The sequence below is a fragment of the Macrotis lagotis genome, chromosome 3 (assembly GCF_037893015.1).
Source record: "Macrotis lagotis isolate mMagLag1 chromosome 3, bilby.v1.9.chrom.fasta, whole genome shotgun sequence".
In the NCBI taxonomy this organism is placed as follows: Eukaryota; Metazoa; Chordata; class Mammalia; order Peramelemorphia; family Peramelidae; genus Macrotis; species Macrotis lagotis.
The window spans coordinates 18012156-18028433 of record NC_133660.1 but is presented as its reverse complement, the minus strand read 5'-3'; the positions used below and the strand labels follow the sequence as shown (position 1 = coordinate 18028433).

Below are 16278 nucleotides of genomic sequence, written 5' to 3'. Positions count from 1 at the left end.
AGAGTTTATTGGGATCAGGGAAAGAAGCTAGATCTGTGATGTCATTGGGCTTGGCAGCTACTAAGGGGAGCCTAGCCTAGATGGGCACTTTCTCGGTGACTCTGAAAGGTCTGGTTACTTACCCCATATGTGTCTGAGGGACGGTGCCCTGCAGTAACTGGAGACCTTCAGTCCTGACTCTGGACTTTTTATTTATCTCTTGAAACCAAAAGATGAGGGTGGGGGACACTGGAAATGAAATACTACATACACCAAAATTTTAGAAGATCTGGCTTTTTTTCAGCATTGTGTTCTAAGGACAGGCTCTCTTGGAGGAAGTTGACTGAGAGAACCAGGAAACATAAGTAATATAAAAACCAAAGATAAAAAGTTTTATTGTTTAAAAAAGAAAGACAAATGGTGACCTTAAGTCCCTAAGGAATGCATTGTTGGGGTCACAGTAGATCAGAAGCAAGCAATGGACCCCCTCTTTTGCAAACCAGCTCCAAGTAGGATCCAAGGAGCCTGTGAGCCCCCCCTTTCCTTTTGAATGTTATTATTTTTCATTTTTTCCTCTTGCCGTTCTGAACTTGACAAACACAAGCATTGTTATAAACAAAGGAAGAACAAGAAAAGATGATTGTCCATGAAACCACAACCTTTCTGACCTACAGCATGAGTTTCAAAGCTGTCCTGATGTTCTGGGGCTCCCTCCAATGCCTTTGGTCTGCTCTCCACACATTTCTTAAAGGCTTCAGTGAGGTTCTTTTCTTTCTCATATCTTCTTTTCTGCTCCTTATTCCTTCCCTTGTAACAGAGGATGAAATGAAAGAGAAAAAAAAAAAGCAATTTAGGAAAGCTAACCAAGCTGTCAACCGACATACTATGCAAGTTGTGTCGCCCACCCATTGGCCAGTGACAGCCCAGGAAGATTCCAAGATGTTCACAGAACACCATTTGTTCAGTGATTCCCTATTTGACAGATTTCTGCTATATTTCCAGTTTTTAGCTATCGCACCCACCTTCACATACATCATTACTGTGTGTGTGTGTGTGTGTGTGTGTGTGTGTGTGTGTGTGTGTGTGTATAGGGATTTTAACTATCACCATCACCATCACATCATCATCATAGCTCATATTTATAAGGAATTCCCTATAGGCCAGACCCTGTGCTAAACACTTTACAATTATTATCTCACCTGATTCTCACAGCAACCCTGGGAGGTTATTTTGATCCCCATTTTGCAGATGTGGAACCTGAGGCAAAATAGGTTAAGTGACTTGCCCAGGGTCACATAGCTAGTAAGCATCTGAGGTCAGTCTGGGTAAGACAGGGAGATCCAGTCTCAAAAATATTAGTTAAAACTTCTTAGGGTAGAAACAGTAACTGCTATTTGTGTGTTTGTGTGTCCCCTTCTAAACTTTGTTGTGCAGTTTTGAGAGACCCTGATGGGTATTTATTCAGTAATTAGTTCACCCTTCCCTCCTTGATCCTTGTATCAGGATGCCCAGTTCCACAATGCCACAGGGCTGTGGCCACATCGTCATCACCTCAACCCCTTCCTCTTTGGCTGCCTCTCCATTTGTTTGCTGCTGTGGGGAGAGGTTCATTCTTTCTTCCCATTGTCATATAAACCATTGTATAAACCCTTCTTCTGGTCCTGCCAACATCTCTCCACATCCGTCCTTACAAGTCATCCCAGAGTTCTCTGAAGCCATTGTTATGTGTGGTACTGTTCTGTCATGGTCCTACACCCCAGTCTGCTGGCCCTATCCTGCCTTCCCTTTTGATAAGCTCTATCTTGTTTTAAATTGGCATCTCTTTTCCCAGAGCCCTCTCTCTGGAATGCCCCAATTAACTGGGAACCAGAATTCTTTTTATAAGCAGTGACTGCTGTGTTTGCAAAGGGTCAGCGAGCCGTTTCCCTGACCCTGGTTCTGGCCCCATGACCCTCACTCTGATCATTGCCCTAGCTCACTACAAGAATCCTCTTCTGGATAATTGTACACGTGGATTATAATAGAGCTCGCTATAGTTAGATATGGATGAAGCACTTTTGGGTTGTCCTTAATGGAGAATTATGACTGGGCAGTGGACAGTCCCGAGACAGAGAGGCTAAGAGCCCCTGCCCATTGGGACATGCGCCACCTCTGCTTGGCACTCCTGGGCCTGTGGGTAGACACAGCAGGCTTGCTCTCCCTCCCCCTCTCCTCTGTAGGCTCTCACCAGTGGGCTGAAGTCCATCTTTACAGCTGGGTCTTGCTGGTTCAGGGGCCATGGCCAGCATCTAGGACTTCCTTTACTTGGGAAAAATGCATTTCAGGCTAAGAGATTGGCATGACCTATGACTTAATGAGGGGACACTGAGTTTGGGTGACCATCAGCTTGTCCCCTGCTAGTAACCTCCAGGAATGACCGTCTACTTCCTGGGTGGGTGGGAACGTGAAAGCCTGGAGGGGCCTCAGGAAACCAGAGGATCCTGAGCAGGAAGGAACCGAGACCTCTGATCCCATCCTCTGAAGTCCAGGAAACAAAGGAATCTGTGAGGTAGGGAGAAGAGTCTGGGATTCTGACTATAGTGACTGCTCATCAGTACAGTTCTCCCTTTAGGTGTGTGTGTGGGGGGGGACACAATGCTTTTGAGGGGACAGTCAAGGGCCACATGGTGCTTTGGGGATCTCGACTGCCTTGAGTCCCCTGGCCTCAGTGACCCATGCTGCCAGGGCCTGATGAAGCTGAGCCTCCTCCAGGCTGCTTCCTCACTGGCCCTCCTGCCAGGCAGCTTGAGACAACCCTCGGCTACTCAGGTCTTCCCATCCTGTTTCTGCACCGATTCCTACAGACCTCTGTCCTAGTGAAAGGGGAAAGAAAACACAGTCTGCAGATAAGAAGATACAGGCCAGACCCCCGCCCCCAATCTGGAGTCTAGAAAGAGCAGGACCAAGGACTGGCCAGGCTTCTGGTCCTGGAGCTCTCCAGACATTCGTCCTCCCCTGGCCCCATGAGGTGAGTGGGTGGGGCACCTCTCCTGTACCTGAGCAGGCTCTTACTGATGGTCTCTGGACAGGAAGCAAGGGCCGACCCAGTCATCCCTTGCAGGCATGAGCAGAGCCCTTTGGAGCCGCTCTGGGCCGGCCAGTCCTTTCAGCCGTGCAGGCAAAGCTTACACAAGTTTGGTGGAGTGATTCAGTCCTCAGTGTCCATTACAGTTTGTTCAGCAGAGACTGATAATGCCTTGGGAGGTGATGAGCTCCCCATCACTGGGAGGCTGCAAGCAGAGGCTCAGTGGCCACTTGTCCAGCATATTTCAGAGGGCTTGGTCAGATGAGAGGTGATTTAACTAAAGGTCTGCAGCCCCCAGCCCTCCCAGCTTTGAATATCCGGTGGGAAAGCATTAAATCATCCTACTTAGAAATGAGTCGACCAAAGAACAAAGCATTTATTAAATTCCTGCTGTGTCCAGGTACCCTAAGGCTGGAGCATGGCCAGGAAATCTGCAGGAAGAAATGAGGTGGGGGGGCGGGGAACAGGGGAGCACTCTATGTGGAAGCCACTGCCAGCCAAGGGAAGCAGGAACCTGCTGCTGTTTTCTTGAAACAGTCCCCCAGAAGGACCAGGTCCAGCCCCAGGAACTGCACGTCCTCAGCAGCTGACCAAGTGGCCAGTCATCCCCCCTCACCCCCCCACCTCACCAGGTTCACTCCTGCCTTGAGGTCCCCAGATCCTTTGGGGGCTGGCTAGAAGAGGGCAGCAAGCCAGTGCATCCCCCTTCAGATCCCCCCACCCCCCTCCACCTTACTAGGTTCACTCTTTCCTTGGGGCCCCCAGCAGTGGGATCTTTGGTTGGGGTCCCCACAGAGCAGATCTTTTTAGGGGTTGGCTAGAAGGGGGCAGCAAAACCAGAGCATTCCCCCTGGCAGAGTACCCCCCAGGGCCCCCACTTCTGCTGCTGCCAGCCCTCCCAGTCACACAGATGCTTTTTAATTTTTCACCAAGAGCCCCACTCAGCAACCTTAAGCCCTGAGGGAAGAGGGGGAGGCAGGCTTATGAATATTCATCCATGCTCAGTATTTCTTTTCCATTTTCAGTTGTGGTCTCATAAAAAATTCATGATGGAAAGAGCAGTTCCTGTTCCCCGTGGGGACAGACAGGTCAGGGCAGCTTGCTCCGAAGAAACCCTGCCCTTGGCACTGGCCTCCCTCATGGAGCCTCAGTTTCCTTGTCTGTAAAAAGGAGATCTTGGACTAACTTCCTGCCGGGGATCCTTTTAGGAGAGCAATCTGCAGACCCTAGGCTCTAAGTAGTAGCATCATCATCATCATCATGTTGGTTGTACCACAATGAGGCAGTTTTCTCTCCTTTTTATAGGTGAGGAAACTGAGGCCAAGAGGAGACAAAGGCTTCTCCTGGCCCAGAACACTTTCCCAAAGCCTCAGTCTGTAGGGATGGAGGACACACCCAGCTCTTGGACAGGTGCAGGTCCATGCCTGGGTGCCCCTGGCTCTGAATGGCTCATCTGCCCTCTACTCTCTCTCTCTCTCTGACCTGCCCCCTGTGTCAGTGTATCCTATGCCCCTGGACTGTCAACCAACTTCCTCCCCATGGGGAGGAGAGAGGGCAAGGTGGCTTGGGATGCCTTACCCCTGCTCCAAGGCTGGCAGAGGTGACTGGAGGCCCCCAGATAGAGGAGAGGCCACAGTACTATGTAAGAAGAGAGCTGAGGGGTCCCACAGAGAGATAGGAAGTTGCCCCAGGACCCCAGGCTAAGGGAGGGACTAGGCAGAAATCTGGAGCCAGGGCTGAGCTGTGGTTTGCAGGACAGGGCCTTGGCCAAGTTTAGGACAGCAGATGCTAGCACATAGCAGAGCCAGACTGGGTAAAAACAGGTCCATCTCCATCCAGGAAGGGTAGAATGGAAACTCAATGAGGGCAGGGAATGTTTCTGGGCATCTCAGGGCCATCCCCATTAACACTGGAGGAGGGCTAAGATAGCGCCCTCCTAACAGAGAGCCCCACTGGTTGAAGGCTCTCACACACCATGGATGGGCAAGTCAACAGCCTCTCTGAACTTCCTTTTACTCATCTGTAGTGGGGATAATATCTGAGGAGCTGCCCCCTCCCAGGGAGACTTGAGGATCACATGAGGTGGGTGAAGCACCCCATGCCCCTCCAAGTCTCCTGAGCATCAAGACAAGGTTGCCCACCTTAGAGGAAAGAGCTGCAGTCCTGCTGGGACTTGGCTGATGAAATGGGGAGAACCCTAGCACTTGCCTCCCCGGCTATGGGGAGGATGGAGGCAGCCCAGATTGGCCAGGCTCTGTGGCAGTGACCACCATGGGATCCTTCTCCTTTCCATCACTTTAACCTCCTGTGGCCCCTTTCCTCACCTGTCAAAGGAGGGGCTTGGACCCCCTTGGGCTCAAAGGCTCCTTTGAGCTCTGGGTCTCTGGTCCCAGGGTACCAAGTGGGAAACCAACTAGTGATCACAATTTAAATTTCCTCCTATGGAGCCAATTCATGGGTGACTACAGGGTCCCCTCAAAATCTGGGTGGGGAAGTCAGATGGGAGAGCCTCTGGCTGGGCTCTCACTGCAAGCCTTGATCAGGACAGCCTGACCCCTAAGGCAGCCCCCTTCACATCAGACCACTAATGACTGGTCTTTGAGGTAGCAAAGTGGTTCAATGGAGGGCGTCCTAAACTTGGAGACAAGAGATCTGAGGCCAAATCTGGCCTTAGACATGTCCTAGCTGGTTGACCCTGGGAAAGTCATTTCACCTGTCTGCCTCAGTTTCCTCTTCAGTCAATGAGGGGATCGAACCAGGTGGTCTCTAATGTTGATTTCAGTGGGGACAGTCTATGTGTCCATTCACCCCAGCTTCACCAGCATGGGGGGTCAGCAGGCCCCAGCATGGGCACTAAGGTCCATGGGGCAGAGAGGGAGCTGTGGGCTCTAGGGTTCTTTGGGGAAGGAAAGGGTTTTCTTGGTGGGCTCTTTCTGTATCAAGTGCCTGGTCTTCCTCATCTCTGGGGAAGCTTGTTTGGCTATGAGTAGAACAGTGGCCATCCTGGGAGCCCTGGCTGTCAGCCCGGAGAAGCCATCCAAAAACAGCATGTGGCATGGCAGGACAGCATGGGAGGGCTCTCCTGACTACAGGATCTTTAGCTTTTGTGTGGCCTGCTCTGCTTCCTCTTCTGACCCTAAGACTCACAGTACAGATGGGTCTGGGTGTATATGAGAGACAGACAGACAGAGACAGAGACAGACACACACAGAGAGAGAGGCTCTGTCCAGTCTGGTTTTCTGCCCTCCTTCCATTCCCTGCCTTGTCTCAGGGGGCTTCGCCTAATGCAGACTTGGTCCTGGGCCTCGAGTGCTTTAGAATGGGACTCGAGGGACAAGGAGCCCAGCCCTTGCCTTTCCAGAGAAGGACTGGAAGTGATTTTTGTTGCTCGTCAGTCATGCCCCCATTTGGCATTTTCTTGTGCTTTGCCATTTGTTTCTTCTGCTCATTTTACAGATGAGGAAACTGAGGCAAACAGGGTGCCGTGACTTGCCCAGGGTCACATAGCTGTCTGTGCCTGGATTTGAACTTGGGCCATCATACTGCAGAAGTAATTTGCCCAAAGTCATAGACAAAGAAGCAGCTGGATTTGAACCCTCCCACCCAACCCTGTACCATTCTTGGCCTATTGATGAGGGTCTGAGCTGAGACCCCCCCCCCAGGAAACCTCGGCCCAGGCCAGGGACCATTAGTCCCTCAGAAAAGCCAGGAGCTGTCAAGCTCTTTGCCAGAGGTGTTTGATTTGTTTTAAGTACATTGGGGGCGGCCTAAGTTCTCGCTACAAATTATAGGTAAAGAGAGAAAAGATGAGTTTCTGAAGAGCATCCTTGGGCTGGGGAAGGCCTCCCTCTCTCACTGGCCTCTGCCTGGGCCTCAGTTTCCTTATCTGTCGGGTGAGAGGGGTGGCCTGGAGGCTCCCCAAGGAAGCCTGTGTTTCTCAGATACCAGGTTCTCATGGAGTCCTCCCAAGCAGCAAGAAGACTCTGGCCCTGGGCCGGGTTTGGACCGTGACCTTGGCCTGCAGGCATGGGGTTAATATTAGCGGACGTCTCCAGGGACCGGAGCGGGAACTTGCATGACATTCTTTGCGTGCCTGGGATTTTGCAGGGCTGGCCAGAAGCCAATCCCTTTGATAATCCCAACAGGAGAAGTCAAGCCTGGCAGGCTGGTGTGGGCAGTGGGGGGGGGGGGGCTGTTTTTTATGCTTAGGAAACTAACCATGCAGTGCGTGCTATAAAATAAGACTAACGAACAGGGATTGATGATCACCAGCTCTGGAAGGGAATTCAGCCTGTTCAGAATCCCTCCATGGTGGGGCTGCCTTCCCCAGGTCCCTGATGCCCAGGCTTCCCCACAGCCAGTCCACTCTGCACTTACTTCTATTTACTCTCCCAGGCCCCCCCTTCTTGTCTGTGAAATGGAATTTGGCTGGGATGAACAGTTATGTAAGAGAGAGCGGACCAGCTGCAAACATCCTCTTGCTGCCAGCCCCAGGAGAGGGCTTCAAGGATAGGGAGGTGGGCACTAGCTGGCATTACAATGCAGGAACTCTCAGGGAGATGGTCCTGGGTCATCCCCAGATCTCCTGGACACATTGGACTGAAGCTTTCAGGTGTATACTGGAGAGAAGCCCACTCTGCCTCATCCACTTGTGAGAAGGTTTTTGGAGGGCCAGCATGGGGGAGAACATAAGAACATAAGGATGGTGTTTAGATCATCTTGCCCAGAGCCCCCTTGCTGCTGGCCCAGCTGGATTGTGAGTGGTTTGGTCCAGAGGAGCCAACTTCCTTTTTTTTGGAGCACTCCCATGGGGGCTTTTCCCCAAAGTCTTCACCCTACTCAGGTGGTTCTTCCTTCTCAAAGACCATGACATCAGGGAGGTGATGCCATGACAGGCACATGAATTAGATTTGAGTGGGGGAGGCCATACTCAGTCACCAGTCTCACTTCCTTCTCTGGAACCATCTGGGTCCAGTGACCAGATAGGAATCATGGAGATGGCCCTAGATGCAAGGCAGTCAGGGTTAAGCGACTTGCCCAAAGTCACATAGCTAGTAAGTGTCTGAGGCTGGACTGGGCGCCCTGGGATCCAGGGAGATCAGAAAGGAGGGGTTGTGGCCACCTCCTCCTCCTCTTCCTCCTCCCCTAGTAGCTGCAGTGATGCTGATGAGCCAGGCAGCTCAGAAGGGCCGGACCCCAGGCTCCCAAGTGTGCCAAAGTTGCCCTCTGGCCTCCTGACCCACCACAGGATGGAGGAGGCCCAGGCTGAACCCTGTTCCCCAACACAGCAGGCACATGGGCTGGGCAGGTGGGTAGCTTGGGGCACTGCCACTTTCCCAAAGGCCGGCCTGCTGCCCTCTCCAAATAAGGAGCCAGCGCCGTCCCAGGCCAGCTCCTCACCCTGAGCTGCCTTAGAGACTGCTGGCTGCTCTCCCCTCCCATTGCGCCGGGCCCCCTTGGATCTGGAAGCCTGTCTGATCTCTGGCCAAGGCGCTGGGACCTTCTCCAGGACAGAAAAAGGGAAATACTTTTCCTTTCTTGGGTGGGTTTGTATTTATATAAACTCTTCACAGTAAAACCCGGCCAACCGGCCAACTCCAGAGGTTGAGCCTGGGCAGGCGGTAGGGAGCAAGGGGGCAGCGGACCCCCTTTCATGTCATGAGGGTGACTGACTTTAGAGCTCCACTGATACTCCAGCTAGTTATTTAGAAGTTAGACAGAATTACTAGTTTTCAAGAGAGGCAAGGCAGGGGCAGTGGGGGTGGGAGTGGTCCCCAGGGGCTGCTCCAGAAAACTCTACAAAGAGCCTCTAATGATGATGATCAGCTCCCATCCCCAAGTTACACAGAGCCTCAGCTCCCAAAGTGCCCCATTCCACTCTAAGATGAAAGGATGGAAGGAAGGAAGGAGGAAGGGAAGAAAAGGAGGAAGGGAGGAGGGAGGGATTATATAAGAGGACCCATGGGCAAGGAGGACAAGGAAAGACAAAGCTAGTCTATGAGAAGAGACAGAAGGAGTATGCCAGCCAGAGCCGGGGCAACCACATCTGCTCCTGAATTTATCTTTCCTTCTTTCAGATGAATTTCTGTTTAATGTTGAATTCTGGGCTCTCAGCCCTTAGGCGAAAAGGGACCTCTGGAGCAATTTGATTCCTTGTTTTACAGATGGGGAAACCGAGAGTCAGAGAAGAGCAGGGATGACTTGGGTTAGGATTCTACCCCTGGGTTTTATCCCCTAAGTTTCTGGGTATCTTGACTGCTATTCTTGCAACCTCTCACCAGGGGATCCCCTGATGCTATCATCAGAGTCTGTTGTTGGGCCTCTGGGTGGAAGATTCTGGGTTCTGGGCCAGAATCTTAGCTTGGGAGCAATGGAGCAGGCTCTCCTCCCGCCATCCCCACCCCCAAAAGCAGAACTGTGGATCATTTCTCAAACTGCTTTAATGTTCATTTTGTCTTTCCAAAGGGGAAGGCCTCTGAGGGGAACATTCCACTCTGCTTCTGATTCTCACCACCCACCAACAAAAAGAAGTTAGTCAATGGGTAGAAAGGATAGGGACCTTGGAGGGAAGCGACCCCTCTGTCCATCAGTAGACAAAGATTTATCGAAGCCTGCTCCCACGTGGACAGTGTACCACCTGATGGGGACACACACCATTAAAATATCCCTGTCCTCAAGACTAATATGGAGATATGCTCAACAGAGTTCCACATCTATAACCTATGTCAGCTTACAGCTGTCAAGAGGAGGGGGGGAGGGAAGAGAGAAAAATATGGGACTCAAAACTTACCAAAAATGAATGTGGAAAACTATCTTTGCATGTAGTGGGAAAAATCAATTAATTAACTTTCTTAAAGGAGTAAAAAAAAATATCCTTGTCAGGGAACTTACATTCTATCAGAATACAGTTTGTTTTAGAATTTGGAGAGATTTTTTTTAAATCAGTGTTAAAAATGGTCTTTACATGTAATTGAGGGAAAATAAAATAGGATTTTGTGATTAAACAATAATTTCTGAGAGAAGAAAGAAATACAGGCTAACACTGATATTCACTGTAGGCTGAGGTAGAGGAGACTTCAGAGGGTTTAGGAAGCATTGGGTTCCTTGGAATCAGATTCTATCAGAGAAGTTAGCCCAGAGGAACAGTAAACTCTGAAGAATAAAATTCTGATGATAGCCAGAAAATCAAATGAAATTGTGTATGTGTGTGTGTGTGTGTGGTATAGAATATAATTATATAAATAATTTAATCTGTAATTATGTGTGTGTTATATATGTAAAGCATTTAACATTAGCCCTTAAAAGTGCTTATGAAAAGTATATAAGGTGAGGAAGAGTGGCCTAAGGAGGTCAATGTGGATGCACAGGGAGCTCCCTGACCACCTCAGATTTGGAATAAGCATGTCCAGAATATGGAAACTGAGGTGGGATGAAGGGGTTGATTCTGCAGCCTGGCACAGTGTTGCAGGAATGGTGTCAGCTTGGCACCCCACCCCAGAAGAAGAGGCAGCTGGGAGGATGGGGATGAGATGGGAGTTGGGGGGGGGGTTGTAAGTGTTATTGGGTAATAGAGGAGAGTCCAAGAAGAGATAGGATGGCTGATGGGGGTGAATGGGAGGGTGATAATGGAAGGCTGAGAGAAGGCAGAAATGTCTATCTATGGTGGTTTCCTCTGCCCAGAAGAATGGTCTTTGTGCTCAAAAGGACAGAACAAAAATGGCTCACAGGGAGGTGAAACCTAGGATAAGGAGGGAATTGTGAGAGTGCTTGGCCACCATTGACAAGGCCAGATGAGAGTGCTCAGAGAGCCATCTGCTGTGGATGCTGAACCCTATCCTGTGAGAAACAGGAGAGCTGTCCCAGAACTGGAGAAGGGGAAGGGTGGCCTGATTCAGAAAAGGAAGAAAATGGAGCCTGCCCACTCTGGGCCAGCAACTTTCAATTCCTGCCAAAGGGTCAGAGAGGTCTGTTAAAGGGATGGTTGGTGCTCTTCAAGAAGAGGTCTCCAGTTCACCCTCATCTCCCTTGTTGACAAGGAACCAGGGAACATTGCAGTTAGATGAGAGGGAAGATGGAAAAGCTCCCTCTACCAATGTCATTGGATATCTCTTCGACTTAGAGTCTTAACTGCCTGGGCACCTAGAGGTGAGTGACTCGGCCAGGGTCACACAGCCAAAAATGGGTCAGAAGTCATACTTGACCCCAGTTCTACTTAGCTCCCAAACTGGCTCTCTATCTACTCAGCCATTTTGCCTGGTTGCCTATTGGGATTCTTCCTGTGGAGCTCACCTCCTCCTTGATTGAAGCCTTTCCTCATCCTTCCATTCTGTTAATTCTCTCCCTTCTTCAAATGATATTCCAGTGGTTTTAAGATACAGCAAAAATAAACCCAGCAGAATGTAGACTCTTGAAGCCATGGCCTGTTTGTTGTTTTCTCTCTATATCCTCAGTCCTGAGCAGCAATGGGCCTCTTCCATCTTTCTGTGGTCTGGACCTATAAAGTGATTGGCATAGGGCACTCCCAGGTGAGGAAATTCCCTCGGCTAAGGCAGAGCATCAGCTCCTAGAGTGGCCAGTTCTGACTCTGCTGGAGCTTGTGGTCCATGGACAAAGCCTAAGGGCTCAGGGAGGGATTAGAGGACATTTGTAGATGGGTTTCCTTGGTTTCCTTTCAAAATAAGAGTTAGCAGTGTGGTGCCGTTGGAAGAGCATCAAGTCTGGCATCATTTGACTCTTGCCGCATTCTTTGAGCTTTGTATCCACCTCCTGCCCTCTGTGGGCTTTGGCTTCCCAATGACTTCCAAAATCCCTATGATCAAGTCAGATGATACAGGCCGGGGGTAGTCCTTTGTCAGCTGGTTCATGGTAAAGCTTCTCCATAGTGAAGTCTCCAGTGACCCGATTAACTTCTTCCAGTCTCTTGGTCCCCTGCTCTGTGGTCTCATCCTCCCTGACTCTAGGCTGACCAGGCCTGGCCTTGATGGATTGCCCATATCATGATACCTTGGTCAGTGGTCATAGTGGCTGAGGTTGGCTTGGACAAGGGAAGCTGGTCCTCTTACAATGTAGAGAGATGGAGAAAGAGGAAAAAGAGAAGAAGAAAGGAGGAACAGAAAGAAAAGCAGGAAAAGAAAGAAGGAAAAGGGGGGGTGGAGGAAGCTTCACCTGACTGTAGCAATGCCAAGAAATACTTGGAAGGAGGCCATAGAATGGGGGCTGTGGCTGGGTGCCAGGTGGCTGGGTGCCTGGCTGCTGGCTTGAGTTCTGGCCTTAGCTGGGGGCTCCCTACCCAACCCCAATCTCCTAGCCTTTGTTTCTCCCAGACTCACCAAACCCTTTTTCTCTTCTCTCCTGCAGGGGAGTTGCTGAGTCAGCCCAGACCAGAAGGTGTCGCTGAGATCATTTGCCCCAAAAATGGCAGTGAGCGAGTGAACGTGGCCTTGGTCTACCCCCCAACGCCCACCGTGATCAGCCCTTGTTCCAAGTGAGTCCTACCCCTACCCTTACCCCTTTCCACAGCATCAGTTGTCCTTGGAGGTCTCACTTTGTAAATCTTGAACTGCTCTATAAATGCTGATGAATATCATTATTTATTATTACTATTATTACCATTTCAAACACATTTTTCCCAAAATTCCACTGAATTTCTGGACTATCTAGATCTCCCCCCCCCCCAGCCAGGTTCTCTGCTAGGTGAGTCCCTGCCTGGTGTCTCTCTCCAGATGTCTACTCCATCACCACTGGGTGATACAAGTCTAAGGAGGGCAGAAGGGAGGGAATGCTCAGTTATGGAGAGCCCGCTGTGTGATAATCACTTTTACAAAGATGCTCTCATCGGTGGGGGTAGGGTGTATTATGACTGCCTGCTTCACAGATGAGGAATCTGAGGTTCACAGAGGTCTGGGGTAGATTTCATACTCAAGTTTTCCTGACCCCAAGTCCATTATGGACCTGCCACACCACCTAGAGACTTAAGCATTATTGTGTATGGGCAGAGGACTGATCTTGCTATCAAATCCCTGAGTTCAAATCCCCTTTAAGACACTCACTGCATGTCTCTGGACAAGTCACATAATCTGGATCTGCCTCAGTTTCCTCATCTGTAAGGTGATCCGAGCCTTAGCTCACAGGGTAATTGTCAGATTGGAATAAATCAATACTTACCTAGTTCTTAGGAAGCCATACAGAGCCAAGCAAGTTTGAGATATTAATCTCATTTTCCAGGTTAGCAGTGGCCACTACCTGTTTCTTTTTCTTGGGGTCAGAAACGATCTTCTCTATTCTTGCTCTCCCTAACAGCATCTTCTCTTCCTCCCTCCACTGTTCACAGGAAGAATGTTGGTGAAAAGCACAGAAACCAGTAATGGCAAGTGGGGCAATGGGATTCCTGAAGAGGAAGACAGCCCTGAACCCATCTGGACCATCTTGGCTCGCATCTGGGGGATGGAGCCTTTGTTGGTCTCCCAGCATGGACAGATGTGGAAGGTACTTTCAGAAGATGGAGTGGACAACCTGGAACCTTTGGAAATGAAGTTGGGAAAAAAGGGCTTGGGGAGGGAGGGCGGAAGAAAGGAAAGGGAAAGACTATGGAGCAAATGTTTTACAATCTGAACTTTCGAACTGTGATCTGCTAAGGAAGAGCTACTTGAAGAAGGAAGGAAAGAAGGAAAAGGAAGGAAGGAAGAAAGAAAGAAAGGAAGGAAGGAAGAAAGGAAGAAGAAAGGAAGAAGGAAGGAAGGAAAGAAGGAAGGAAGGAAGGAAAGAAAGAAGGAAGGAAGGAAGGTCAAATGGCCACTCAGGGATTTTGTTTTCTGTGCACACATAAGCCATAGCTGCCGCCCAGATGGCTGGATCAGAGACACTAAAGTCAGTTCTGTTCCATGGGAACCAGAGACCCTTTCCTGAAGCTCACCGCTGCTGCAGAGCAATGACCAGTGTAAAATATGTATATGTTTATCTTTATTTTTATAATATGAAAATACATTTAAATTTATACAGCTGAAAGCTTCTAGCATTAGTTCACACTGGGTGCAATATTCTGCATGAGAACTGTGCCAATGAGGGGTGGGTTTCTTGTTTCCCTTCATGGGTCGGGGTCTCCTTCTCTTGACTTGCTGGTTTCTCATCCCTCAATGCAGCCATGCTCAGACATACATGTGCAGCCATGGTGGGTTGGGTGGAGATTCCGGTTCATTCTGTTCACTCTTTGCTGCTAGTCTATCCCCATGGAATCAGAGAGGAGGGTCCTTGGGTCCTGGAGGGACATCCGTCCCCCTTCCTGCTGCCACTATGCAGGAGATGCTTCAGTCAGTCATCCTGTCCTGTGTCCTTGTGGTAGACAGAGCGCCAGCCATCCATTTCTCTGAACCTCCTCATCCTCCAGCTTCAACCTTCAGGAGCCCCTCCATGCTGTCTGTCCTCTCCAGCTTAACATAGGCCCTTCTAGGGTTGGCATTCTACGAGCACAGCCTTTGAGAGCCCAGCATCCCTCAGAGCTCCCCATGGAGACACCAGGCTTCCACTAGATAAAAACAAAAATCCTTCATGCAGATCAAGTCTTGGCTCCACTTCAGCCTCTGGGGGACTCAGACCCATAAATGTGGGGCAGGGGCGGGTGAGAGGCCCACTCCTTCACATTAGGTCAGACTGACCAAAGCCACAGGAAGTATGCCTGTGGGACCCCATTGCCACCCCCCTTCCAGCTGATGATTCACTCACTGTGGTGGCCATTAACCCAAAGAGAGAAATGGTTGCTCAAGACCCATTCCCATCACTGCCCAAAGAGCCCAGCTGAGAAGTCTTACTGCCGCCACATAGGCTCAGTGACGATACAGGGTCCCCAAAGAAAGGTGTCTTCACCATCCAAGTTCATCCTGTTGTAAGTCTTCTCAAGAGTCAGGCAAGCCTCTTTGGTGACCACCAATCACTGGCACAAGCATACACCCAGAGGCATCTGAAAATGAACAGAGTGCCTTCCAAAATCCCCAAGACCAGGAGGTCAGACCTGAGAAGAAATGTGTTTGGGTTTTCCTGCCCAGGACGTAGCATTCCCCGTGGTTTTGATAAGACAACTTTGCCAGGTGGCTTCCTGCAAAGAGCTAGCAGGGCCTTCCTGTTGGCATTTCTGGTGGCCAGAGCTGCCAAAGGCCCATCCAGGGGCAGAGACACATGCTCCATGAGACTCCCAAGGGGATCACACCTAGCTGCCTCAGTTGGGTGATGATGGGTATGGGCCTCCATCGGAAAGGAAAGGGAGTGGGAGAAGGAGGCCAGACCCTGAGCTGGCCAGGGATATTTAATGACATTTCAAAGTCAGCATCTCTCTGAAAGGGGGAGGAGGGGTTCAGCCTCTGAGGCCTCCCAAGAGCCGGGGAGGCAGGTGGGCATGCCAACTGGTCATGGCCATGAGGATCCAGTTGTGGCTATTTCCCTCTTTCTCTCTTGAATACTTGAATGCACTAGATGGCTCCAGGTTGAGGTTGTGGGAGCCCCTGAGTGAATCCCTCTGTCTGGTCTCTTTGTGTATGTGTGTGGACAGTGTAAGCAAGATGGTGATGTATAAATTGTTCTCCAGCCCACTTGCCAGAGCCGGCGGGCAGCTGGAATCCTCTAGGTGTGTGTCTCCATATCTATGCATAGAGATTTCTCTCCTTTTTCTCTTGGCATGAAACAGTGCAAAGTCTGTTGTAGATAAAGGATATCTGGGATTTCCTGAAGACCCTGGAGGGCTTCCCCACTAGGAGAAGCTGAGGGATGCCCGCCCAGATGCCCACATTCTTATGTGTTCTTGTGGTCATTTTGAATGTGTGATGTGAGCACTGTGACTTACACTCTTAAGGAACCCCTATGGAATAAGGTCTCCCAGGGGGCTGAGGACCCCCAACCCAATCTGTTGGAGAGCCTGCTTCCCCTGAACAGGGGGAGGGCCTGGATGTCCTGAAAACCCTTCCATTTGCATCTATGCAGAGAATTCCACATCCTCTTTCCATCCTGGGGAAAGACAACACCAAGGAATGGCCAGGTGAGGCTGTTTCTGCATTTCAGGAATATGGAACGATTCAACTCTACTAAGCACAAGAGGGCCCCTCTCCCGACTCTCAGAGAAGCTGCCCTCCCAGGCAGTGACTTCCAGTTTCCATTCAAGCAACTGGCAGCATCCAAGCTGCTGCTGGGACCCAACACCTAGGCCTCCAGATTCATCGGCCCCCCTTCCTTACTAAGGCGCCTCAATGCCG

General features: G+C 50.3%; 1 protein-coding gene across 1 annotated transcript in view; it reads left to right on the top strand.

Moving 5' to 3' along the window:
• Positions 1 to 14047, top strand: part of MFHAS1 (multifunctional ROCO family signaling regulator 1) — a 43316-nt gene extending 29269 nt beyond the window's left edge. Inside the window, exons 3-4 of the mRNA XM_074228230.1 lie at positions 12401 to 12527; positions 13374 to 14047. Of these exons, the coding sequence (XP_074084331.1) occupies positions 12401 to 12527; positions 13374 to 13407 (161 nt within the window). The 3' untranslated portion in view covers positions 13408 to 14047. The remainder of the gene's footprint in view (positions 1 to 12400; positions 12528 to 13373) is intronic.
• Positions 14048 to 16278: the final 2231 nt, after the last annotated feature.